The 27,151-nt window shown below is 41.8% G+C and overlaps 1 protein-coding gene across 3 annotated transcripts; it reads left to right on the top strand.

The window, feature by feature from the left end:
• Positions 1-1,881: 1,881 nt before the first annotated feature.
• On the top strand, positions 1,882-26,602 carry RAD23B (RAD23 homolog B, nucleotide excision repair protein). Of its 3 annotated transcripts, none has more exons than XM_079959613.1 (10): positions 1,882-2,143; positions 10,256-10,337; positions 12,946-13,025; positions 15,332-15,609; positions 16,679-16,734; positions 17,944-18,065; positions 21,338-21,491; positions 22,704-22,830; positions 23,100-23,289; positions 25,265-26,602. In XM_079959613.1, the coding sequence occupies exons 1-10, from the start codon at positions 2,078-2,080 to the stop codon at positions 25,376-25,378; spliced, it is 1,269 nt and encodes a 422-aa protein (XP_079815739.1). In that variant the 5' UTR covers positions 1,882-2,077; the 3' UTR covers positions 25,379-26,602. The 3 variants fall into 3 exon arrangements, with proteins under 3 accessions (XP_079815739.1, XP_079815740.1, XP_079815741.1); XM_079959614.1 differs by having other exon boundaries at positions 1,885-2,143; positions 17,938-18,065; positions 22,704-22,831; positions 23,119-23,289; XM_079959615.1 differs by having other exon boundaries at positions 1,891-2,143; positions 17,938-18,065.
• The last annotated feature ends 549 nt before the right edge of the window (positions 26,603-27,151 follow it).

Below are 27,151 nucleotides of genomic sequence, written 5' to 3' on the forward strand. Positions count from 1 at the left end.
CAAAGCAGCGATTCTCAAGGGTGGCTTACAATAAGGGTGGCTTGCAATAAGGTCATGGGTATGGATTTTTCCTCAGGGTTTACTCCTGAAGCATTTCTCATGGATGAATATACAGTCGTACCTTGGTTTTTGAACAGAATGCGTTCCGGAAGTCCATTCAACTTCCAAAACGTTTGGAAACGAAGGCGTGGCTTTCCATAGGCTCCCAATTGCGCAGGCATGCTGGAAACAATAGAAGAAGCCACATTTGACTTCCAAAAAAACATTCGAAAACCAGAAAACTCACTTCCGGGTTTTGATCGTTTGGGGGCTAAAACGTACAAGTACCAAGGTGTTTGACAACCAAGGTAGAACTATAACCCTGAGGCAAGGATCAGTGTTTCCCTTCTCCTGGGTGGGCTCCCTTCCCAGGGGGACAAGCCTCACCTGCCCCTCATTTCCCTCTATAGCATGTGCAGAAACCACCTTGACCCCATTGGACCCAATATTGGGCTCCCCCCAAAACACACACACACGCACACACACACACACACGTAGAGAGAAAGTGTGTGTGTGTGTATGTGTGCATACAGTATTATATATATGTGAGTGTACTAGTTTTAAAATTGTAAACAATTCTTATCATTTATTTCTCTTGCACAAGGCTATTTATTTACATGCATGCATGCATGCATACATACATTCATTGTTGTTGTTGGCACAAGTCTGTCTTGGGAGACAATGGAGGAGATAAAGGTAAAGGTAAAGGTACCCCTGCCCGTACGGGCCAGTCTTGACAGACTCTGGGGTTGTGCGCCCATCTCACTCAAGAGGCCAGGGGCCAGCGCTGTCCGGAGACACTTCCGGGTCACGTGGCCAGCGTGACATCGCTGCTCTGGCGAGCCAGAGCCACACACGGAAACGCCGTTTACCTTCCCGCTGGTAAGCGGTCCCTATTTATCTACTTGCACCCGAAGGTGCTTTCGAACTGCTAGGTTGGCAGGCGCTGGGACCGAGCAGCGGGAGTGCACCCCGCCGCAGGGATTCGAACCGCCGACCTTTCGATCAGCAAGCCCTAGGCGCTGAGGCTTTAACCCACAGCGCCACCTGCGTCCCTTGCGTCCCATGGAGGAGATACATAATTTTATTTCTCTACCACCTTTCCACAGGTCAAACCATGCTCAAGGCAACTTACAACAAAACAAAAGTAGTCATGAACCATTTGTATTTTTCTTCTGTGAACCGCCCTGGGATCTTGGGAAGAAGGGGTTATTTACAAATTTAATGAATAATAATGCCGATAAATAAACCAACCTAAATAATACACGACCAAAACGAATTGTTTCCACACAAACCACCACAAGATCTACAATAAAAGATACGGGGGGAAAAACCCTCAATCCCCAACGAAACCACTAAGTAACACCCCCTCCCCCCCAGTGATCGAAAACTCGCTTCCCCTCCCCCCGCGTCCATTTATCCCACCTCTTCCCGCCTTCGGCCCTCGATCCCCGCCTTGCAACTGTTCCTCCCTCTGCTTCGGTTCCGCCCGGCCTTCGCCACTCGCGCATACGCATGCGCAGCCCATCCACCCTTTCAAAAAAGAGAAGGGCGGAAACAAACAAACACGCACGTACGCCTCCCCCTCCCTCCTTTACACATGCGCGCTCCCTCGCGCCTTCCTTTCCTCTTATCGAGGGAGGGGGAGGGGGTTCCGTGGCGGAAGGTGCCTTTCGTCATCGCTGTCATCATGGCGTCGGCGTCGGCGGCCGCAGCAGCTGGGCCGCGAGCCGAGCGCGAGGATCCCTGTCAACGCCTCCTTGGGCCGCGCGTGCGCAATGGCCCGCCTGAGCGCGAGAGAGCGACGGAGGGGAACGTTTCCTTTTCCTCCTAAGCTCCGCCCACAACTCCTCCCTCCCTTCCCCCCCTCCCCCGACTTTCACCCACCATAGCCCGAGCCAGCCTAGGCCGGAGCGGTGACTGGAGGACCCAGGGGGAGCTCCCGCCGCCGCCGCCACCAGTAGCACCACCACCACCACCTTCCCTGAGGGAGCCTGCGGGGGTCGGCTTCGCCGCGGCCTACAGCTCAGCTGCCGCCATGCAGATCACCCTGAAGACGCTGCAGCAGCAAACCTTCAAGATAGACATCGACCCTGAGGAGACGGTGCGGCCTGAGGGAGCTTGTGGGCTAGGCCCAGGCCTGGGGTTGGGCGGCGCGGCGGGGTCTGAGGGGAAGGTTCGGCTGACAGGAGTCGTGGGGTGGCGAGGAGCGAGCCAGAGCCCCGTTTCGAGGCCTCCTTCGAGGCGGTTTCCCTCAGAAGTTGCGGTAGGGGAAAGTTGGAGGGAGGGAGGCCGGGAAACCGGGGTGTTTGGTTTTTATTGGGGGGAGGGAGGGAAGAATCCATGGCGCGGGCTGGTGGTCGGGAGGCCTCGGGGCCCCTCCGGCGGGACTGAGCCGAGCCAGGCTGCAGGTTCCGTTCCCCGGCGAGGCCTTTGACGCAGGCTCCGTTGCAAGGCGGGGAAGGGGATGTGCCTCCTCCCCCCTCCTCCGCCGACCCCCCTCCAGGCCTGGGAAGGAGGTGACTCCCGTTGCAATCTACACTCGATGCCCGTCCAGCTTGCATTTCTGCCGTGCAGTGGGCTCCAGCGGCGGTTGGAGGGGCAGAGCGGGGGCTGGTGGGTGGCTCTGGCGGCGTCCTCGAGCGGGGCTTTGCCATGACTGTGCATTATTTCGCTTCGCATGAGGAAGGGGCGTGTGCGAGTTGGGTGCCTGCTGGCTTGTCTGGCTGCCCGCGCGCGCGCTCCCGCCCTCTGGGTATGCAGCGGAAAAGAAGGCCCGTGTCCGTGAGAGGTGGGCAGCGAGAAGGTATGCTAAGGCGGTTTTTTTTGGGGGGGGGGTTTCTTCCTGAAGGTTAAATTTTTCCCGCTTGTGCAGCGATCCGTGCTTTTCCTGTTTTGGGTTGAATCAGAAAAGGACGCGCTACGCATCGAAGTGTAGGCAGCAAGGGAGATGTTTCTTATATATATATATATATATCTGTGTCTCTTAAAGTTTATGCTCGGTTGCTAAACTGGTGTGCCTAGTGCTGGAGAAAATAGGGCGATGCAGGTTCCTCCATAAAGGTAAAGGTAAAGGTACCCCTGCCCGTACGGGCCAGTCTTGACAGACTCTGGGGTTGTGCGCCCATCTCACTTAAGAGGCCAGGGGCCAGCGCTGTCCGGAGACACTTCCGGGTCACGTGGCCAGCGTGACATCGCTGCTCTGGCGAGCCAGAGCCGCACACGGAAACGCCGTTTACCTTCCCACCGGTAAGCGGTCCCTATTTATCTACTTGCACCCGGAGGTGCTTTCGAACTGCTAGGTTGGCAGGCGCTGGGACCGAGCAGCGGGAGCGCACCCCGCCGCAGGGATTCGAACCGCCGATCGCAAGCCCTAGGCACTGAGGCTTTAACCCACAGCGCCACCTGCGTCCCTAGGCTCCTCCATAGACTGCTCCAAATGGTTATTCCAAGCCAAACCCTCATTACATTATAAGTAGGTAGCAGAGGAGCAATCTTTGCACTCACATATTAAAATACTTCTTGAGGCAGTGTGATGTAAGTGTTGGGATGTGTGTTTTTCCTCTCCCTGGTGTGAGCTGTATTGATTTGTCTCTTCAGAAAGGTGATTAGGAAGCAGGAATGTTGTTCTGTTGTTGGTTAATAATGGCACTTTCTGCAGCCTCGGTGAGCTGAATGCTGAGCCTTTTTGAGAAAATGGGGAAAGCTATTTAGACATGTTACACTTGGTGACATTTGAGCTATAAGTGGTCAATGAAAGTGAACCTATATTGTCACACAATTTTTTTAAAAAAATGTTGCTCCCTTCACATTAGTATGTGAGGGGTAGATACAACACCCTTAATATTCTGCACTGAGCTGCACTCTGTGTCTTTCCACTCCTCTTTCCAGAGTTCTTGTCTCTCACTGTGGTACTTCATCACAGAAAGCACCCTTTCTGAAAACTTGTAAGAAAGGAAGTTGTATAGAATTCCATTAGAAACTTGACCCTTTAAAAGCTTAATGTTTTCCTTGCATACCATAAATTACAGAGAATCTAGGCAAGAAGGCAGATGTTACAAGTCATTCCTTAAAATTGCAAAATGTGCAGGAAACAAATAAATTTGAAGACATTGTTTTGATGTATTTTCCTTGGACTGTACCAGACCTTTCCTTCCTTTCCTATCCCCACAAACAAAACAACAACCGTCTTTGCTCCAGAGGGTCTTTCAGTCCTCTGGTGAAGATTTTGTGGATGGTGGGGCTGCATAGGAAAGAGAGAACCATAGGAAAGGGAAGTCTCATGGGCACTGGTGGAAGTCTGTTCCACATGCAGACTAACAAAACTGGGTGTTGCTCTGAGAGTGCAGTTTTCAGCTTTAGTAGTGTATTTTGTGTCAAAACTATCTTGAAACCTTTCTTGGTATACATCTACAACCATGTATCTATAGATAGGTTAAGTAAGCTTATAAAATAACCTAAACTGTAGAACAACTGGTAGGTCTGCTTTAAAATGTTTCTTCATGCCAGATTTTAAAAATTATGATTAGATGCCCCTTTCTGAAGTAATATAGAATATGGCTGTCTGTCATGAAGGATGGTTCTGTCCAGTTTTTCCTGTCAGGTTTATGTGCAGCTCCATTGATACTGCTTCATATTTGCTAAAATGCTTCCCCAACCAACTGGGTGCTTGTATAATAGTTACTGTTACACCTTCCTGAAGCCACCCTATAGCCTTAAATTTGCAGATTTATTACCAAAGAAGGTGGTGGCGGCACTGGTGGGAAGTTGGGACAAATCTGGCATACCTGTAGCTATGAAAGCTTTTTCCATAGACAATGTTGATTTTGGATGTAGCAGTTCTGTTCTTGGCTTTGCAAGCCAAATGGATGAATCAGTAAGATCTCAGAACTGTTGTAATCCTTGTGCTTGGAAGGTAGAAAATGTATAAACATTGCTTTGGAGTATGGGGAATGATGTATTTTTGATCTTCAGTCATCATGAACTCCCTGGTTGTCTTTAGGCAAGCTACTACAGTGGTGCCCCGCAAGACGAATGCCTCGCAAGACGGAAAACCCGCTAGACGAAAGGGTTTTCCGTTTTGGAGGTGCTTCGCAAAACGAATTTCCGATGGGCTTGCTTCGCAAGATGAAAATGTCTTGCGAGTTCCTGCGGGGTTTTTTTCCTCCCCCCCTTTTTCTAAGCCGCTTATCAGCTAAGCCGCTAAGCCGCTTAACAGCTGATCCGCTAAGCCGCTTAACAGCTGATCCGCTAAGCCGCTTAACAGCTGATCCGCTAAGCCGCTTATCAGCTGATCCGCTAACCCGCTTAACAGCTGATCCGCTAAGCCGCTTATCAGCTGATCCGCTAAGCCCCTAAGCCGCTAATAGCGCTTAGCCGCTAAGCCGCTAATGGGATTGCTTCGCAAGACGAAAAAACCGCAAGACGAAGAGACTCACGGAACGGATTCTTTTCGTCTTGCGAGGCACCACTGTATCTCATCCTCAAATATTTTGTTTGTCTACTTTGAGGATCATATTGTGCTATTGTATGAAGTTGTTAGGATTATTAGGATCAATGGAGAGTACTTTGAACAGTTAATGTTTCTATTGTACTTTTTCAAATTGATGTTTATATGGAGGAGAAATTATGTGTATGTATTGTGTGGACTAATTTCAGTCACCAAGAAAAAGTACTGATGGGAGTTAGGATTCTTGCAAAATCTGGAGGATCACAGGTTCCCCATCCGTGCACTAGGTCTCATTCTTCTGTAATACAGTATGAGGATAATGCTGAACTACATTACAGAATTGTTGTAAGGATGACATGGTTATATGTTAAGTACTCATGGGACTAAACAAGTAAATACTGTTTGGGTAAACAGTGTCCTTGAATTGTTGGTACTCACCACTTCTAGCATTGCTTAAACTTTATTTGAAGCCTTGGGAATGCCAAATGTACATTGAAGATGTGGACTAAAAATCATAACAATAGTATACAAACCCCTGGTTTGGGCAGGTGGGGGGTGGGGAGCAGTTCAACTGAGCAACATGGTTCTAAGGCTAAAAACATTTCACCACACTGCAGTACTGGAACCATTGGCATTTAAAGGTTGATTGTTTGAATGTTTTCTGCTGGTCTGTAGATTGCTGCAGGCTTCACCTCTATGATCTCTTTTGCATTCCGTATTTAGAAGTGTATCTTTGGAAAATGCCATTTTGATGAGCTGTAGATTTCAGTAAATATGAAAGATACGCCAATAATTTATTGCCTACTTCATGGCTTTTTTTTGGAGTCGTTCAGTGGTTCTGTGTTCAGCTAAGGAAACACAAGGTGGATACAGTTTTACTTAGTAACTTTGTATATTTAAGCCAAGGCTGGTGATAGCCAATTGCCTGATAGTCTGTGTTGAGCAATTTGTCATTCATATAATTTCATAAAAATCCTCACGGCAAGGAGCACTCTCAAGAGCTCTTTTGTTTAAAAGGGTGATAGAGCGGGCACTATTTCCTGGAGTTCTGATGCTTGCTTCACAACCATGAAATAGAGTTTTATATAATAAATGCAAACAGTAAACACATTATAACAAAAGATGTTCAACACATTGAAATCAAGCTTTATCTTCTAATTTGATGTGCACTAAACTTCTAGCATGAAGGAGGAACCCCATGTAAATAAGAAGTGTCCAGCCCTTTGCTTGATTATTTTCCTCATTCTCTAATTTATCTGTCTCAGACTTGAAAGCCACATTAAAGGTAAAGGTAAAGAACCCCTGGATGGTTAAGTTCCGTCAAAGGCAACTTTGGGATGCAGCGCTCATCTCACTTTCAGGCCGAGGGAGCCGGCGTTTGTCCACAGTTTTCCGGGTCATGACTAAACTGCTTCTGGTGCAACGGAACACTGTGACAGAAACCAGAGTACACGGAAACGCCATTTACCTTTGCACCACAGCGGTACTTATTTATCTACTTGCACTGGTGTGCTTTCGAACTGCTAGGTTAGCAGAAGCTGGGACAGAGCTATGGGAGCTCACCCCATCACATGGATTCGAATTGCCAAACCTTCTGATCGGCAAGCCCAGAGGCTCAGTGGTTTAGACCATGGTACCATCCACGTCCCTCAGTGAATCACCTCATTCACTGTGGGGAGGATCCACCTTGCTACTCCAGCAGATTATGTCATCACTTGCTCCTATTCAGTGATGTATTTACCCATTCACTGTAGCACAGCAAACAGGTGCTAAAATAGTGTTGAGAAGTACCTACTTCAAAATGTCAAGAGAAGGGGTGTGTTACTGACCACAAGGAGTTAGTAAAGGGAAACAGGCAACGCTGCTCACCGGCCAATGTCCTGCCCATCATAACTTGCAGTTCTTTTAGCCAGCAAATACATTTTCTGGAAACTGGACAACTCATGAAATTGTTCAGGGTAAATGTTAAGGAATCTAATGTTGGTGCTCTGTTCAGTTGTATTCTGCATTGTATCTAGGCTTTTCTATTTGTTACCAACAAGTATTAGAAGCTCAGATATATAAGCTAATAGCTAAATGACACCTAGATTTGCACCTAGGTTTTGGTCGCCACAATGCACTGTCTAGTCAACTCCCCCCACGGTGAACATCAAATAAAAGAAGCTACCACTGCTCTTTAGTAAACATAACATTGCAGTCTTAGTAAATGAAAATCTTTGTAGAATGAATGGATCTGCAAAATCTTTTCCTGACTTATTTTTATCTCAAAACTATGGGACAGTTTTACTTTTTCAGGGAATAGACTTATGCATGGCGATTCAGATGGTATTCAGATCACTTTCAGCAGTGTTCATTTACAAGTCTTTGTTTTCTTCATTTGTGCTTCTACAGTCCTTTCAAGGACATGTTCTTTCCAGAGGCAGCTTCTAAGTATTTAGCACCTAAATTACAGAAATTACAAACATGCAGCATTATAGTTAGGTGATCATGGTTTTGAACAAAGGTAGGGATGATGCTGGAACAAAGATAGCTAAAAGTATATGCTTGGCAGTTCATCATTTTCTTTCTGGCAAAACCATGAGTGATTATGCAGTAAAGTTCTTAACTTGTGCAGAATGGGAAATATATTTGAATTGGCTCAAAGTAAAGTTGAACTTTCAGATTTTTCATCCCATATTGTTAATTGTTTGTTGGTCTCTGGTACATTGTACCTTCTTTTACTTTGATGACTTCGTGAATTCTGATGTGATCCTTGCCTCTTGGATTAATGCATGGATTGAAATTTAGTTTTAAGTATTTCTGAATACGCTAAAGCAGTTCTCTGTTAAGTTTTGAGAGAATGTTTTAAAATACTCGTTTAAACCATTAAATTTGAATACTAATATTTATTTGGATTACAATAATTGCAGATTAATGTGGAAATATGTTGGAACAGAACTGTGGGTGAGCATCTGTGAAAGTTACTAGGACTGGAGATGGACTCATCCATCCTTGGTACTAAGCCTACTGCATGCACTAATCTGGACCCCCACCCATCTAAAATATGAGATCAGCAAGTAAATTGGATGGCAGAAGGAAAGGGGTAAAATTCCTATTGCCTGGCAATACAAGATTCTCAGGCATGCTGCCATGAAGTATAAAGGTGTAAAGTCATCAATGGCATTCCTAAAAGATCTTCTCTTCCCATATCCCCACTCCCTTGGCAGATTGACAGTCAAATTAAAACTCTTCCTGGTCATGGCATTTTTGCTATTGTCAGCGCGTTCTACATGCTACTGAATGAATATGCTTTTGTCATGGGAAGGGAAATTGCATCAGACTTATTAATAAAGATCTGGACTTAAATTAAAGGCAGTCTCTTCCTTATAGAAAGACAGTGCTGTCTAGTTAACTCTTAATGCTGATGCATACTTCTGGCACTATTTCTGCCTATGCATTCCTGAGACCGAAGGACAACATGCTGCATTAAATAGACTTGTTATAAGCTCAGTTCTTTAAGTTAATACTGTGGAATCTTTGGACCTTCATGTGGTGTAAATTCAGACACAAAATTGTACCAAAAAGCTTAAATGCACACGAAAAATGTACTGGTATTTTTAATCTCCTGTTGTTTGATTTTATTGTGTTAACTTCTTAATTGAGTTGTGGGGGTTGATCTCTTGCAAATGTTATTGACCACTTCAGGCATTTTTTGTGAAGAGGCAGGGTATATATATTCACTTTTAGTAGTGACCAGTACACAGTCAAGAGCTCCAAACTAATGCACAGAGTTTTGTGGTTCTTGAAACATAATTGCCATCTTGAATTCTCAGATTTTCATCCTTGATCACTAAAATAGCATTAAGGATCTGACACTTGGCAAAAGAAAGATAAGAACACTGAAACTGAGAGAGCATGCCACATCACACTCTTGTGGACTGCGACATAGATTCATAAAATGAATCTATGAAAAGGGGTGGATGTTGATAGCAAAGTATATCTGGCCAAACTCTTTTAGCACATGCTTCATCCCTCTAACTCAGCCTTTCTCAACCTTGGGTCCCCAGATGTTTTTGGGCTACAACTCCCATCATCCCTGACCACTGGTCCTGTGAGCTAGGGATTATGGGAGCTGTAGGCCAAAAAAATCTGATGACCTGCCCACCTGTCAAATTTGGCTCATGATTCTGGTCTGTGGAACCAAAAAGGTTCCCTACCGCTAGACTAGAGTTTTAGGTTTGCATGTGGGAAACAAATTCCTATTCAACTTCGCTGAGTAGCTTAATTTGACTTGCAGAATTTTTAGGGTAAAGTTAGACCCTGAGCAAAAGGGTGGGGGTACAAATGTGATTAACTTAATCTGTGTCCTATGGGCTGAACGTTTTGAAAGTTTAAACTGAAGTGTTGAGCATAGGTGTGTATTTAATGTTTGGATTACATGTAATCTTTTCAATTGACAGAATTATTTAATTGTTGAAGAATTACTAATACAGAAAATGCTTCCAGCAGAGCAGGAATGGACACCTATGGCTCTCTAAGATGTCTCTAGTTTCCAATCATCCCTGGCCATTGGCCATGCTGACTGGGGCTGATGGGAGTTGTATTTCCTCAGCATATAGAAAGCCACAAGTTCCCCATATGCAATAGAGGAAACAAAACTTTGTATCACAGACAAAGAATGTTGCCATCACAGGTGTCCTAATGTTTATATTTTTATATATGCATATATTTGAAAACACTGTTCATAAGATTTCTAACTAAACTTTCTAACTAAACTGTTTGTTGTAGGTGAAAGCGTTGAAAGAGAAGATTGAATCAGAAAAGGGGAAAGATGCTTTTCCAGTAGCAGGCCAAAAATTAATATATGCAGGTAATGTTTTTGCACATAGAAATTATTTCTAGGTGTTACTGTAAGAGGAACAAAAAAAGTTGGCAGGTCACACTCCATCCAGCTGACAAGAGAAGCTTTTCAATCTTATTGGGGAGGGATTTAGGCACATACTTAACTCTCTCCTTACTACCAGTGAGGCTTAATAAATGCTTAATTTTGGGCTTGATCACACCCAAAGAAACCAAGAATTAATCTCTTGGGTAATATATGGAATTGATAGAAGAATTCTCCTTGACCATTGTTTTCCCAGAAGAAAGAATTTGTATATGGCTAGGAATTCAGCTTCCTTTTGGACTTAACTTATTTTGCATCTGATGCTTCAGCTAAATTAAAATAATCTACAGCATGGGTAGGCAAACTAAGGCCTGGGGGCCGGATCCGGCCCAATCACCTTCTAAATCCGGCCCGCAGACAGTCCAGGAATCAGCATGTTTTTACATGAGTAAAATGTGTCCTTTTATTTTAAATGCATCTCTCTGGGTTATTTGTGGGGCATAGGAATTTGTTCATCCCCCCAAAAAAAATATAGTCCAGCCCCCCACAAGGTCTAAGGGACAGTGGACCGGCCCCCTGCTAAAAAAGTTTGCTGGCCCCTGATCTACGGCATTTATATAGCATATTCCAACAAAGCACTTAACGTAAGGTAAAGGTAAAGGTACCCCTGCCCGTACGGGCCAGTCTTGACAGACTCTGGGGTTGTGCGCCCATCTCACTTAAGAGGCCAGGGGCCAGCGCTGTCCGGAGACACTTCCGGGTCACGTGGCCAGCGTGACAAAGCTGCATCTGGCGAGCCAGAGCCGCACACGGAAACGCCGTTTACCTTCCCGCTGGTAAGCGGTCCCTATTTATCTACTTGCACCCGGAGGTGCTTTCGAACTGCTAGGTTGGCAGGCGCTGGGACCGAGCAGCGGGAGCGCACCCCGCCGCAGGGATTCGAACCGCCGACCTTTCGATCGGCAAGTCCTAGGCGCTGAGGCTTTAACCCACAGCGCCACCTGCGTCCCTTAACGTACTTAACGTACATAATCTCAATTACCTACCCTTACAACAAGCTGTCGCTAATTGATAGTGGGATATAAACACTGAAGGGGATAAATGGAACAATTTATGGACAAAAGCACAATATAAACCTCTGCCACCAACTACTACAGAAGATTCACTTTAAATTGTTGCATGGATATTTAACACCAAGATGTATCTTATATCAAGCCCAATAGCTTAGTTATATTGGAGAGGATGCCAAATTATAGATACATACTAACAGATGCGGTGGGAATTATAGAAGTTTTTAATCTCACATTAAAGAAACATGAACAAGCCCATTAATTTAATAAGTTTTTTAGAACTGACTCACATTTTCCTTACTGCCATAGCTACTAAAATGGAACAATAGTATTTTCTCAGGTGGAAACAGATTGGAAGGAACTCAGTTCTGCACTAAGGCAAACTTTGCCATCAGTACACGCATTTCAACTCTCCAGAGAGCATCCCCACTCTCCTACTCCTGCACGCTATTCTGGAGGTTCTCCTGTGTGTGCCCCTGAGCCAGTTTCTAGGAGCGGGGGGAAGCCTTGTTGCACAAGTGGAAGTCCTTGTGCAGGACTTCCATTGATGGGACTCCGAAAGTGAATCCTGCCCTGAGATAGGGAGGGGTTCGCTTCTGTGTAGGGAACAGCCCTAATTTCTGTGTATCTACTTGACAATGAAGAGATATGTTTCTGCCTATCACATTAGCAGTTGTTTGCTGTTAACTTACTATTTAGCAATATTGTAGCTACAGTACAGACAACTGCCAGAAAGTGAGAAGTGGCTGTCCTTTAAAGAATCCCTCCTTTTGTGAGTCACTGGCTAAAAATGCCTGGTGTGTATTTGGGCTAGCTTAGTGTACTAGACTGACTTAATTAGGTAAAAAAAATTGCTTTCCCTCTTCAATATTCAAAATCAATTAAGCTGGAAAAAGTTCTGCTGTAGACTAGTTAAATTGTTAGAGCAAATGGAGGTTACATTGTAAACAAGCAATGGGACTCAGGCGAAATTCAATACAAGGTGGATTTTTTTGAATGACTGCTTATACAGAAACTAAGAAAGTCAGTGAATGAACATAGCATGAAAAAGGATGACTAGGAGCTACACGGTGTTTCCTTAACTTGCAGCATGGAGAACTTAAATGTTTTAAGTTCTACTACCCCATAGTAGCCAAGAAAAGTGACACACATGGAGACATTGAATAGAATCATTTGTCTGGAGGTTGCAGACAACTGGCTACATGTGCTGCTACCTTAGCTACCATATTTTTCCGTGTATAAGACTAGGTTTTTCCCCTTAAAAATAATGTCAAAAATTAGGGGGCGTCTTATACTCTGGGCCATCTCCCCCCATTTTCTTAAATCTGAGTCCCCAAAAATAGGTTGTGTCTTATACATGGGGCGTCTTATAGACAAAAAAATATGGTATATCCTTAGCTAAATGACTATCGCCATTTGACTCCATCTTTAGATTTCTACACAGAGTGAACACAATGCAATTGCATTTATGGGATCATGTTAAATGTGAAGAAAAACTAACATGAATGACTTTAATTTTCTAGGTAAAATTCTTAATGATGATACTGCTCTTAAAGAATACAAAATCGATGAAAAGAACTTTGTGGTGGTTATGGTGACAAAAGTAAGTCTCAGTGTAATCAGTAATATTCTGGCATGGGTGGCAGGGGGTTGCTCTTAAATTGTTTTTTATTGACTTGTAATATAAGAAAACAGGCTGTTGGTAACTTTTATCCTGAGGTTTTCTAGTTTTGTAATATATTATGAGAACATTCAGCACTATAATAACAGAAAAAACAATGTTGAAATGTATACTATAAAGGTTTGTGAGAATTTATTTGCTGTGAAGTGCATGTAGCAGTCGTGAATATATTTTTCATAAATGTGGAAGTAGCTAAATTTCACTTATAAACTCAAGAGTTTATATTCTCTTCTCTCTCACATCTCTTGGAATTTATTGGATCCAGGCTATTTATATATCTGTTGAAAAATACACTTGGTTTAACATACACCTTTATCTAAATTACTGTTAAGTGTGATTTTTCATTATCTCAAATACTGGTATCCTAGACAATTCTGATCAGATCCTCCCCTGTTGTCAGATTAAATTAGAGCAGATAGTAGATGGGCAGCTGACATAACTAAAAACTGTCCATCTTTGAGACACATTCTCTATGTATTACAATTGACTGCATGATGAAACTATATTTTGATGTTAAGGTTATGGTGGGATGTGTTGAAAATTGTCAGGTTAAAAATGATCTGCCTTGCTAGCCTTTTTCCACCTGATTTTGGAGGATGGGTCCTTGACTGACTCCAGCTACAAAAGCTGAGGCCGCTGAACAGACACTTGGGTTAGGGCGGGGGTTGTCAACCTGGTCCTTACCGCCCACTAGAATCCACTAGGATTCTAGGTGGGCTGAGGGGGTTCTACGGCACAAGCTGAATCCTCCTTCCATTGAGCACTGGTGGGCGGTAAGGAAATTTTACCATCAAGAAAGATGCATTAGTGGGTGGTAGGTATAAAAAGGTTGACTACCCCTGGGTCATGGTATAGTTTAGGTTTTTTTGTTGCAATTGTTGATATTAATCTTTTGACATCTCTGTTTTTAGATCTTACAGTGTATCTGGAAATTGCTCAATTTGGTTGTGTTCTTTTTGATGTGTTTTGTTTTATTGCTTGAGTACTTTTGTTATTTTGTAATTATGTAAATCATACGTTGTAAGCTGCCTGGAGCATAATTTTAAGTATGGTAAGGCGGCCTACAAATCTTGATGATGATGAAATAGAGCAACGACTCTGCAGCTTGCTGCAATGTGCATTTTGTTGCTTGATTGGCAACAGTCTTTCTTTTTTCAGTTTGTCTTTCTGAGATTCTGGCCTCCTCAAGGCCACTAAAAATAGCAGTGAATTAAACCCATAACCAGACCTTGGTGGCCATATTATCTGTGTCTATTTGAACATATTGATGACTGATGGTTTTCAACAATGGTTAAACAGGATTTTGCTGAATTGCTTTTCAAATGACCTGATTGTGTCCCTGCTGCAAAAAGGTTTTCTTTACTGGCAGGCATTTAGCTTACTGTATAGATCTATTCAGGGATGGTTTGATTGTTAACCCTTTCTACATTGATTTGTCCTGCTTTGTAAACCCCACAAATACGTCCAGTAAAACCTGTATGGTTCTGGAAGATTCAGATCAGATTGGTTAGCTCACACCATCACTATTTGTATACTCAATATACTTTCAGTAGAAGTTTGGTAGTGAAGGGCCAGCTGTCTTTCATGGAAAAATACCTGCCACCACTGATCTTCACATTGTAGAAATGCCCAAAAAGTTTGAAATAAAGTCAACAGTTTTTGGAACACAGTTTGTTACAGACACTTCAGGTTACAGACGCTTCAGGTTACATACTCCGCTAAGCCAGAAGTAGTACCTCAGGTTAAGAACTTCGCTTCAGGATGAGAACAGAAATCGCGCGGCGGCAGCAGGAGGCCCCATTAGCTAAAGTGGTACCTCAGGTTAAGAACAGTTTCAGGTTAAGAACGGACCTCCAGAACGAATTAAGTTCGTAACCCAAGGTACCATTGTACATCACAGGTCGTCTCATCACTTTGCATTGACCACATCATTGCAGTTTTAGTAATTCCAAGGGGCTACTGTTGTGTGTAATATCTTTCATGTACAATGGCTGCTTTTGTCATGCTAATGCAAACCCATCAGATTTATTTTGGACTCTTACATATGCTCATGAGAAGCTAACACTGCAACAGGCATATGGAGTGATATAAATCAGTATTTGTGTGGTGGATGTAACTTCCAAGATGAGCCCTGAGAGGTGTATGAAAACGGCCAATCACTGGTGCATGCTAAAAATGAAAAAGGATGGCTTGTGAATTTGATTCATTTAGATTTCTTCATTTTATAGCCCAAAGCAGCTGCTGCTCCAGCTCCATCCCCAACTACAACCCAGCAGTCAAATGATACCACCAGTACTGTTAGTTCTTCTACGATAGCTGCTGCAGCCCCCAAACCTACACCTGTTCCAGCTTCTGCCCCTGCACCAGTTTCAGCACCTGCACCAGCTGCCCCGACACCAGCTGCAGTGGCTTGTGAACCTGTGCCTGTAAGTGCTCCTGTAGAAGAGAAACCAGCAGATAAACCAGTAGAGACACCAGCTGCCACTAGCCCAACATCTACAGACAGGTATGAGCAGATTATTAGAAACCAGAGTCTTATTTATTATCACCACTTATACTAAATTTGGCACTAGGACTTCTTGGTGGGCATCAAAATTGCTGAAAAAGAGAAATATTAGTTTTTAATCCTCCTACATGCTTCCTTCCAAAAATCCTGTTTTATTTTTTAAAAAACCAATGCTTCAGTATAGAGCACCAATGCATTTTTATCTTGTACAAGTCTTTTTACTAACTTCTGAAAATGGTTAATATGCCATGTATAATAATAATAATAATAATAATAATAATAATAATAATAATAATAAATATTATTTATACCCCGCCCATCTGGCTGGGTTTCCAGTTGAGTTACTGTGTGAAGTTGTTAATATGGTGTTAACTTTGAGCTTTTATATATGTTTGTTATTAGAACTTATACAACAGTAGCTTGCAAGTATACTTGTTCAAGGTGATTCTGCAATAATTACAATATGGCAATGTAGCTTTTCCACAGGATGAACCAAAAACAGTAGTTTTAGCCATGTTCTAGTTTTCTTAAGTATTTCACTAGAGTGCAAGTTGATAGGTTGTTAAACATTTCCATTTCCTCCCCTGAAAAGTGATTAAATGATGCACCAAAGGAAGCTACTTGGAAACTGGGCATGAACATCTGTTCAGTCAGTTTCAGCAAACAATGAGTCAGTCTGAGAGTTGGTAAAATTTGTGTGCATTTGAAGGTTGACCCTTGGTCAGATGTCAGTAGACTACAGCTACTGAATGTGCCACTTGCATTATTTTGTACTTTACCCTCATATCCCTGGTTGAATTTCTGTTGTGAGCAATTAAGCCAATACCTGTAATGGTGGGTGCTAGTCTGTATTTTTCATAATCCAGTTTGTGTCTCCATGGATTGCAACTACTGTGGGAAAGGAAGTTTGGACAACTTCTACTAGCAGCATTTTGTTTGGGTAAAAACAGATGTATATGTTGCAGACAAACCATTTTTGATTATTCATAAGCAAAATTATATAAGCCCCTTGAACTCTAAGCCGCATGAGCCTTTTTAAAGGAAATGAGTGGTTTTTGTTCTGTTACAGTACCACAGGTGATACTTTGCGATCCAATCTCTTTGAGGATGCTACAAGTGCACTTGGTAAGCATTTTCTGATAGTTGTTTGAGTACCTCTTCTATGAAAGACTCGCAAAAAGCACCGCTTGCACCCTACTTCAGACATTAGTGTTGTAATTAAAAAAATGTGACACTTTGAAATGTCAGCGTTAGTGAATATTTTAATATGGCAAGTGAGTTTATCTGCAGAGAACAATCTCCATTCTTATTATACAATAAGGGAGGGAGGGAAACAAACTTTACTTGCACCTCCTGGTTTCACTATCTTGCCTTTCTTAAATCTGTGTCAAAAGCACATGCTCCAAATTAATTGCAAGCCATATAATTCAGCAGTCCAAGTTTACAGCTATTAACGTTGGTAGTTTTACAAGAGGATAGATTTCTGAGGGGGAGTTGGGCGGAGACAGTATTTCCCTAGTATTAACTACATTTGGACTTGTTTTCAACCATAGGGACAAAGACATTTGTAAAACTTAAGGGGTAAATCCCAGTTGTCTGCTGCCAAGATGGCAACTCTAGAAATGTAGAATAATATATATCCAATTTCATTTTGATGTGTTCAATGGGAATTGCTAAATTGATCAATTTTATTAATTAAGTTCTTACTTTGCTTAGTCAATTATTTACAGGGAAGTTCTAACTGTAAGGTGTTGAGGGTTGCTAGGGTAGGGGAATGAGTAGGATCAGTAGGGGGATCTGATGATAGAGAGCTTATTGTTGGTACTGAAAGCCACCCAGAGTGGTTGGGGCAACCCAGTCAGATGCAGAGGGTATAATTAGTACATTATTCTTAATAAATTATTACTACTTTTCTAAAACTTAGTTATCTATGTTGTTAAAAAGTACTTCTAGAAAAACGAGGGCCTTGTCTGCTTTATGTATTGAAGATTGCTGCATAGAATCCTGTTGTACTGTGGATCCACCTCCACCTCTCTCTCCCCACCCCTCTCTAACAGTATTGGCTAATAATTCTCAATTACAGTTGGTCACTTGAATAGCTTTTGCATTAAGCTTGATACTTCAAAAGTAAAAAAACCCAAACTGATCGGCATCTGTCTAGGAAAAACACTTTCTAGCCTTGTACATCAAATGGCTTTCTTAAGCCAGACGTTATTATAATTAATTAATGACTGCAGCAAGGAATGGATATTTTTGACACCTTTCCTCCACCTTCTTTAAATCTGCATGTTTCTTTCATCTTAATCTTCGCTCCTCTGTTCTTCCTAGTAACAGGTCAGTCCTATGAAAATATGGTGACTGAGATCATGTCGATGGGCTATGAGAGAGAGCAAGTAATTGCTGCACTGAGAGCCAGCTTCAACAATCCTGATAGAGCAGTGGAGTATCTTCTGATGGTGAGCATGTTCTCTTGATATTCATAATTTCTTGTTATGCCTTCTGCCACCGACTTTGGGTGTGACACAGTCATTAACAGAAAGAAAAACAAAAGGTTGGGAGGTGAATAAAAACTGAAAATAAAACATCATAGCTGACCTATTATCTTTCATTCTGCTGTTAAAACAAATGTAATTTTCAGCCATAATCCAAATGATTTCAGCTCTCCTCTTTACTGTTTTTAAAAATGTGTAGCCTTTTTGATCTGCAAGAAAGAAGGATGCTTTGGAAATGGCAAATATATGAGAAATGAGTTTGGATCCGGAAAGAAGTGTGTGAAAAAAGTATGTCTTTTATGTTCAGGCAGATCTAGCAAGCCAATCTTGATATGGTCCAATAAAACCAGTCTTCTCTCTCTGACCTTTAACGAAAGCAAGTTCCTTCACAGGGATCTTCATCTCCTTAGGGCATGTACAGATAATGTGAGCTTCCTTTTTGCAACCAACATTGGCAGGGCACTTTCTTACATCCTCAATGCTTTGTTCTCTTAGCAGTAGCCCATACCTCATAACATCTCAGAGTTGGGAGTTCAGAGGGCAACAACTCTCTGCCAGTTCCAATTAGGTTGCTCATATGTGTGAATGTCCCTAGTCTTGTTCTATGTTTAGAAGCCATTGTAGGTCAATCCCCACTGGTTAGGATGGTAGTAGCACAGACGCGCAAGCAATTATTATCCCACAGATAAAGATTCTTCAACCTGTGAGAGAAAGAAATATAGCTGCTGCTCAAATTAGTGAATGCTATATATATGTGTGTGTGATTGTAATATACAGTTTAATATTAAATATGTATAATATATAAATATTAAAATAATATTAATTTATAACATAACTGCAAGTACTTGGCAGTCATTTTTAATGATTTTTATGTGATTTTACACACATTTTTTTACAAAAAACTATTAATAGGGCAAGTTTAAAATTATTGGAAATTATACAAAACATTTAAAATATTCAATATTTCTTATGCAAAATTAAATTATATTAATTTAACCATAATATCTTTTGAATTCCCAAGTCATTTTACAGCTTTTTAACACCCCTCATTTTTGGAATTGGAAAGTTGAAAAATTCAACACTCCCTGATTGACCATGCTGATGGCATTTGGAGTCAAAAACCCTCCCAAAGGGCTGCAGGTTCCCTATCCTGAGAATATGTAAAGGTGACTTCTGAAACGTGGTGTGTTTCTTTTACTATAAAGTGTACACGTTGGCTCCAGAAGCCATTGCCCACTCCTGAACCATCTATTGCAAAATCATTTGTAAAGTTCCCTACCTGCAATATATTGGTGACCTTGGCATTGCAAAATATCTGAGTATTTAATACATAAAATGGTTGGACAAGGTTTCCTAATCATTTATGGGAGACTACTTGTAAGTTGTCTGCTTCTACTAATTCAGCTGTTTCAATCTTAAGTTCACCCCTGGTTAAGTAACGTTCATACATTTCATCCCCTTTGTGTCAGTTCTAGATAGTAAATGTTATAACCCATTTTTGTATAGATTACTTTTTTTTAAAGTCACGTCAAGCTGAGCAGAATTGCTTAGGTGGAAAGCTAAGTCGCTGCTTGTTGAGCTGTGGTCATGCATCTTCGAGAAGAGGCTTGCTAAGTTTTCAGTTAACTATAAAGAAGTGCAAATTACTTTCATGGAGCGGAGAAATGGAAGCACAAACTCTTTAGAATGAAAATGCTAATTGTGTAAATGAATAATACTGAAGAAGATATGCTTGCTAGTTGCTTCCATTCTAGTTTGAGTGTTAGCAACTCCAGCCCTTTTGTTCTCTTATGGGGGCAAAAAACTTCAGCTGGGATCTGGATCTATCAGACTTTCAGATTTGTGTATCATAGGCATTGTGTATCGTTACTGCATCTTAATTTCTGTACACAATAAAACATTTGTTTATTTAGCTTAGGTCTGCTGGCTGTTATTTACCTGAACTTCTTTGGTGTGGCATTGATTAGCTTTGTGTTCCTACTTCGGTGATTTTGGTCTTGGTTTGTCTTTGCACACTTTTCTGAAAAGGCAGGTGTGGCTTAAAATGTGAAAAGCAACCTCAGTTGCCAAAACGATCCCTGCAACAGCCAAGCTTCACACTGATTGTTTTTGCATGGCAGAAAGTTTTTAGCATAAAACAGGAAAGCTGCAAATCCTTGCCTCTGCTGGGCCATCCACCAGCCTTTGGGACCTAGATAGCTATGCCAACCTGCCCTCCCACCTGTATAATTGACAATTAGATTGTGGATGAGGTTGCCTGACCTGGCATACATCACAAAGACTTGGGTCGATTAGCTGCCCAGGTCTGACCTCTTCCAGCTGTGCTCCGTCAGGTACTTAGTGCAACACCAGCATAGATTGGAAGAATTAGAGTGTGACTGTCACTTACATAACTTTATATTAATCAGAAAAGCCTTTATACTTGGGCTACAGTTTCAAGGGTTTGTACCTGACACCAGATCATAGTCAGAACATGGCTCCTCTTGGTGTCCTCTTACTGCCCACCCAGCTGGCTGAGGCAGTCTAGGGTTTGGTATTGGAGAGCATCAATGTTCAGTCTGAGACTGCCTTAGTTAACCTCAGTTTCAAAAATCTGTTGCCAAGAAGTGTGAGGCTTTGTGAGAAGAACAGGCCCAAATCGCCCTTTGGTTCAGGGTATTAGTTGAACAATTCTTCATATCTTGGCCACAGGTTTTCCTTTATTAAAACCAAGATCCCTTTAGTTGGAATTGGATGTAACATTCGTAGTATTTTTCAAAGCCCCCAGATTCTGGAAGCAAGTCCTCTGACCTTCAATTGAAGCTCTCTGCATGCAGATCTGCTTGTTGTTTTAAAATATGGCCTGTCTCAAATGGTGCAAGAAGTTGGAGGTAGAGGGGGAACAGTTTCAGAGAAGTGGAATTTTATCCAGCGCTTGATTTGGACTTGTATGTCGCCTTGTATTTCACCTATTACAGCGAATGCTGATGATCTTTGACAAACATTGAGTGTCTGACAACTTGGGAATATACTGGTGATAGTTTACAGTCGCCTAAATGTGACTCCATTAATTCACTTGTGTATTTCCAAGAAGTGGCCAAATATATATCCTATTTTAAGCCACTAACAAAAAATATGACTGTGGACTTCACTGGAACATAAACACTTTGCCATTGCCCAGCAGCGCTTTACACACTATGCCTGTTTGGAAGGCTTGTTAATTCTGATTTCTTTTAACACGACTGTGCTCATTTTAGGGTATCCCAGGAGACAGAGAGAGTCAAGGAATGGCTGACCCCCCTCAAGCAGCCAGCACAGTTGCTTCTCCATCTTCAGCAACAGCAGCAGCGGCTGCAGCAGCAGCTGCAGCAGCAACTACCACAACCACAACTACTACTAGTTCTACAGGAGGTAAGGTTTCCATACTCTAAAAGTTCTGCACAAATCCATTGGATGGTTCAATTTGGATAATGTGGTTGTATGCACATTCCTTCCCTGTGACTGCTTCCCTTAAGACCTGGAACTTTCTGACTTGTGTTTTTTCCATAGTACATGTCTGTAGGAGCAACTAACTGCCCTCGGTAGTTTCTGTTGCAGTCTGTCTTGGAAATCAGTTCTATGCAGACTGATTAATAAATCTTTTTTCACTTGGTAATAACTGGTAAAATACAACTGACCACCAAAATGTATCTGAAATGTTGAATTTTTTGGGTGTGGGTGTGTGGAAAGCAAATACTTGATGCCATTTAGAATGAGCTAAAATGAACATATTACTGCAGAAGTTCAGCCATTATTAATACATTGCTTTGCAGGCTTTCAATGTACGTTGAAAATTTCGCACTTGAAAATTAGGTGCCTCCTCACTCCTAAAACTATTCCAGCAGTGTGTGTGCTGCTGCTTTCTTGGATTTGTGATTTTGAGGTTAAAATAAGGCTCAAGTAACTTAGCCATCTCATAAAAATGACTTACTAATTTTTGTAGCGAAAAGGTAGCGATAAATAGAAATAAATGCCTATATTATGGGAGATTCAGGTAGGCAGTAAAAAATGAATAATATATGTGATAGCAAAAACTTGATTTGTCACTTGCTCACTTTTCAGCCTCTCTAAAACAAATATCAATTACCGGTACTTAGAATATACATTTTATGCTCTAGAGTGAGCTTTATAGTGGTTTTTCTACACCACGACAAAGTATTAAAAGTTTTGATAAAATTCATTGCTCTACTTTGGATTTTGTAGGGCCTGATGCCTGACCGTTGGTCTGATTTTTGTTTATAAGTCAATTTTTTTTAGAAAACAAAACAAAACGCCCTTGTACACCAGACAGTAAGCATGGTGTTCACAAGAAAAATTAGCAATTTGCTCTGTCATGCACCTCAGGCAAGAAACTGAGGAATTATTTTAATCTCTTTCTTGTCACTGAGTAAGAAAGTTCTAAGCCTTGGGAGTTAAAGACATGTCAACCCTATATGATTCAGGGCATCATACCTGTTGAAAAAGGCTTTTCGGCGGGAGGACAACAACTCCCATGATATTTCATGGTAAAATATTTAATAAATATTTATTTTATATGTATGCATAGATAAATAAAAAATCTACCCACACCTTTTTCCTTTTCAGGACACCCACTTGAATTTTTACGAAACCAGCCTCAGTTCCAGCAGATGAGGCAAATTATTCAGCAGAATCCATCTCTTCTGCCTGCATTGCTACAGCAAATAGGGCGGGAAAATCCTCAATTATTGCAGGTGACTTTTAAAACATTTTGGGTTGTCTCTGTGTTTTCAGGTGGTTTATTTATATGCATGGGGAGAAGGAGGCAGTAAAGTTGATGAGGCACATTAACTTCAGTTAACTTTGTAAAATTTAAAGCATGCATAAATATATCATCGTAAGGCACTCCTGATTATTACTTGTCGGCATTTTTGATTGCATTATTAGTACAAACGGAAGTGGTTGTGCTTAAGGCTATTGGTAGGAATGAATATGCTTTATTTCAGTGTATTGTTTGCTTTTGTCCTCCCATGCACCACAGCAAATAAGCCAACACCAAGAACATTTTATTCAGATGTTAAATGAACCTGTTCAGGAGTCTGGTCAAGGGGGCGGTGGCAGCGGTGGCGGAGGAGGAAGCGTAGCTGAAGCTGGAAGCCGTCACATGAATTACATTCAAGTAACACCTCAGGAAAAAGAAGCTATAGAAAGAGTGAGTGCAGCATTTTTGTCTCTGTGTTCTTGAAGTAGAGAATAGCTTCCCGTTCTCTGTTACCATACCTTCTATTTCCAAAGTTGAGAGCAGGAGTATATAGCCAAAGTGGCGTCATTTTGTGCACTTATATGACACTGTGGTTATCTAGGTCTGGTAGAAGATCCTGGTAGCGTACATCAAGCCAGCATGGTCTTCCTGTTGGTTGAAAAAGTATAGTGAATCCTTCACTCTAGAAGACCACTGGTGGTATTTAGTATACAGGTGGATATGTCTTAAGGGCTAATCCAGAGCTTTCCAAACTGTGTGTCGCGACACATTAGTGTGTCAGCAGCAGTGTGTAGGAGTGTCGTGAACGCTGTCCGCACTCTTCTGGGGCTAGAAAGGGGTTAGTTTAACCTCCAGTTTGCTAGCAAAACTGAAATACTGCATTGCAAAATGGTGCATATCTAAAAAGTGTGTCACCAACATGAAAGCTTGGAAAGCTCTGGGCTAGTCTATTGGTAACTGCATCTCACCAGGGTCGGTGATGGATCTTGAGATGATTAGGTGAGTTGCAGGTTGAAGCTTACATGTAGTCATTCCCAGCTGCTTCTGCTCACCTGACATTGCTGTGAAGCGGCCAGAACATGCAGTTGACTCACATTGAAGCTACAGGGACCCAACCTCAGCCTGAATGGATGCAGACTGTTCCTGAAGATGTAGCATCTTGCAAGTAGAACTCTGGACAATGGAGTTACGGATACAGCAGTTATGGAAAGTAGTGACCTTGGTTGGAACTGTGCCTGATCCAAAGTCCCTAAGGTGGAAAAGGAGCCTTCCTTGACTGGGCAGGTGTTCCTAGTGAGAGTGATAACGTTTGCCTGTGGCTGGTCTGGGTCTGTTCAGCTCGCATTGATTGATAAGATTGATGCCACAGGCCAGGAGTTGCATTTCTCCTACTTAAAAGGGAGGCTGCCAACTTACCATATGGCATCATCCTGGATTTTATTCCTGAGCTCTTATTGAACTTCTTCAAGGCATTTATTTTCTCCCTGCCCTGGATGGCGAAGTGGTAGTAACCTCACTGACATATCTCAGACAGACAGGTGAAAATGGTATCTTTCCTAAACTCTTGCTTGAGTCCAGTACTGATGTCATGAGATAAAAAAAAAATCTATGAAAACTGCAACTTCCTCACCTGATCTGAATTCTGCTCTTCTTACTCTTGGATGCTGTCAGTGAAGATTTGAGGGGTGCCATGGATTACACATCCTGTAATTCCATATTATACAATGGCAGACCATCCAGAGTCTTCACTACTGATCAGTCCATCCTTTACTCTGTCAGTTGTGCCTCAAAATTGAGAGCCCAGGAAGCAAGATCTCAGGAACTTTATTGTGGGTATGTCAAGCCTGCCTCAAAAAAGCATTTGTACAGCATGTATGTACAAAGACCAAGTTGTCAAAACCAAGTTGGTTATTGTTCTTTGGGGTGGGGGAGATTGTGAAAGCATCTGACTTCATGGCACCATGTGGATTGCAAATTGGGTGTTTGTACAGAAGGTACTAATTAACTTGTAGGCATGAGGTGCAAATTGTAGGCAGTCGTTTCTTATGGGCAGTATTGATTAGTGATTGAAAGGTCACAGAGGTTTTTTCCTCCTCCAGGACTGTATTGCTGTGCTATAAGGAGTTTGAACTTGTTAACCTTTCTGGTTTTACATTGCTTAATTTACCTATGTGAACATTTTTCTTTTATTTATTTCAACAATTGCTGTGTATTTTAGTAATAATAGTGATAGTAGTAACTGAAGCTGCCTGCTTTTTGTGGGAGGAGTGGGAAAGGGAAGGGGACCTGTTGCTAGGTAGAGTAGGAGCAAGTTATTTGGACAAAGTGCCAGCAAATGGCAGCAGAGTTGTCTACCTGGAATTTATGCTCAACAAGGAGGCTTGTGCCTGAAATGTGAATTCTAATATCTTTTTCCATCCTACAGTTAAAGGCGCTAGGATTTCCTGAAGGACTTGTGATACAAGCGTATTTTGCATGTGAGAAGAATGAAAACTTGGCAGCCAACTTCCTTCTACAACAGAACTTTGATGAAGATTGAAAGGGAGAGACTTTTAAAATCTCACACATCACACCAGTGCATTACACTTACTGTTCACTGGATTGTCTGGGATACTTGGGCTCATATCCATGATACTTTGTGTAAGGTTGGGGGGAGGGAGAGAAAATATTGAAAGGACACAAGGAAAGACAAGCACATCTGCTCTAAATTGGCAGGTGTAGCAGATCAAAGTGTAAAATACTATACAACCAAAAACCAGCTTTTTTGCAGATACTTAGTTCCTTTCTTCTATAAATTGTAAGTTCATGCCCCCTCCCCCAGGTTTTCACTCTTTTAGTGTACTAGCTCCCAAAATTAGTGTGGTGCCCTGCTTTATTTCTTTTTAATTAACATTGGTCTTGGAGATAGCAAAGGCTACCTAGAATCAACAGTCTGTATTTCATGATAACACTGGATAACGGCTTCATAAATTTAAGGAAAAAATATATTTGAATAAACGTTAAAATATGCCAAAAATGTAGGTGGTGGGTTTTTTTGCTGCTTCAGAAGTATCGTAATTACTGCAAGAGGCCCATTATTTCACATGAAGTGCTGGATTAAAAATTCAAATTAAACCACTCATTGTTTTAGATTATTGATCACTGATTTTTGAGGTATGTTCTTTTCCCTGCCCCCTTCCTTTCATAATAAATGGAGAGGCTATATACACAAAGCTAAACTTAGACCTTTTTTCTTTTTGGGCAAATACTACAAGTTAACTGAATTACTGCTTACTTCAATGTTGGGTTACAGTAAAGTTTGGTTTTTTTAAAAAAATGAACAACCATTGCATGTTTTGGGTTTGATGTATCCCTTTTTGTGAATTGAGCACTTTTTTATTGCCAATGAAGAAAATGTAAACTCTCCATCCTTGTGAAAGTATTTATGAAGAAATCAGATTCCATCCTACCTATATTTTGTTCAAAGTGAAATTGATCAATGAATACAGCTGCAAGTATTTCAAAACTAGGTGTCTTAAATGCTTGTAATCTTATAGTTTCAATCTCTGGGACTCTAAAGGCTATCGTTATTGTATTGCTTTAAAAAGGACTGTAATGTTCCAGTAACTTGCCTTCTCTTCTGTTTTAAAAGCATTGTGAAAATATTTTGCTCTTGAAGAGATGTTCAGAACATGGGAAAATAGATGAACAATCAAGTTATTGGATCCCTAAAGATTATGCACACACACCCTTTACTTCCTATTAAAAGTAACATCTAATTGTATGATTTTGAGTGTTTTTCTTACTGACAAAGAGATACTTTCTGTATGTTTGATTATCCTGAAGTGGTTCTGTATAGTCGTCTCCCCCCCCCCCCCCGAATGACTGCTTGAAAATACAGTGGTACCTCGGGTTACATACGCTTCAAGTTACAGACTCCGCTAACCTCTGCTACCTCGGGTTAAGAACTTTGCTTCAGGATGAGAACAGAAATTGTGCTCCATCGGCTCAGCAGCAGTGGGAGGCCCCATTAGCTAAAGTGGTGCTTCAGGTTAAGAACAGTTTCAGGTTAAGAACGGACCTCCGGAACAAATTAAGTACTTAACCCAATGTACCACTGTACTGATTATGTCAATAAGGATCAGTCCTTATCAGTCAATAAGGATCAGGCCAAATCAGGATGCCTGGTTCCTCAGTTCTAAAATCAGATACAGTAGACCCTCTTGTTATGAATTTAATTCGTTTTGGGGGCCAAAAAATCCATAACTAGAGGCATCGCTTCTGCGCATGCGCTCAGCGTGATCGAGCACTTCTGTGCATGTGAGTGGCAAAA

Source organism: Podarcis cretensis (genome assembly GCF_951804945.1).
Source record: "Podarcis cretensis genome assembly, chromosome: 17".
Lineage (NCBI taxonomy): Eukaryota > Metazoa > Chordata > Lepidosauria > Squamata > Lacertidae > Podarcis > Podarcis cretensis.

Bases quoted from the DNA above. Each gene is read 5' to 3' on its own strand.
- RAD23B (XM_079959615.1), top strand. From the start codon at position 2,078: ATGCAGATCACCCTGAAGACGCTGCAGCAGCAAACCTTCAAGATAGAC. The intron at 10,338-12,945 runs GTAATGTTTTTG...TTAATTTTCTAG, and splicing joins CCAAAAATTAATATATGCAG to GTAAAATTCTTAATGATGAT. The intron at 16,735-17,937 runs GTAAGCATTTTC...TGTTCTTCCTAG, and splicing joins GGATGCTACAAGTGCACTTG to TAACAGGTCAGTCCTATGAA.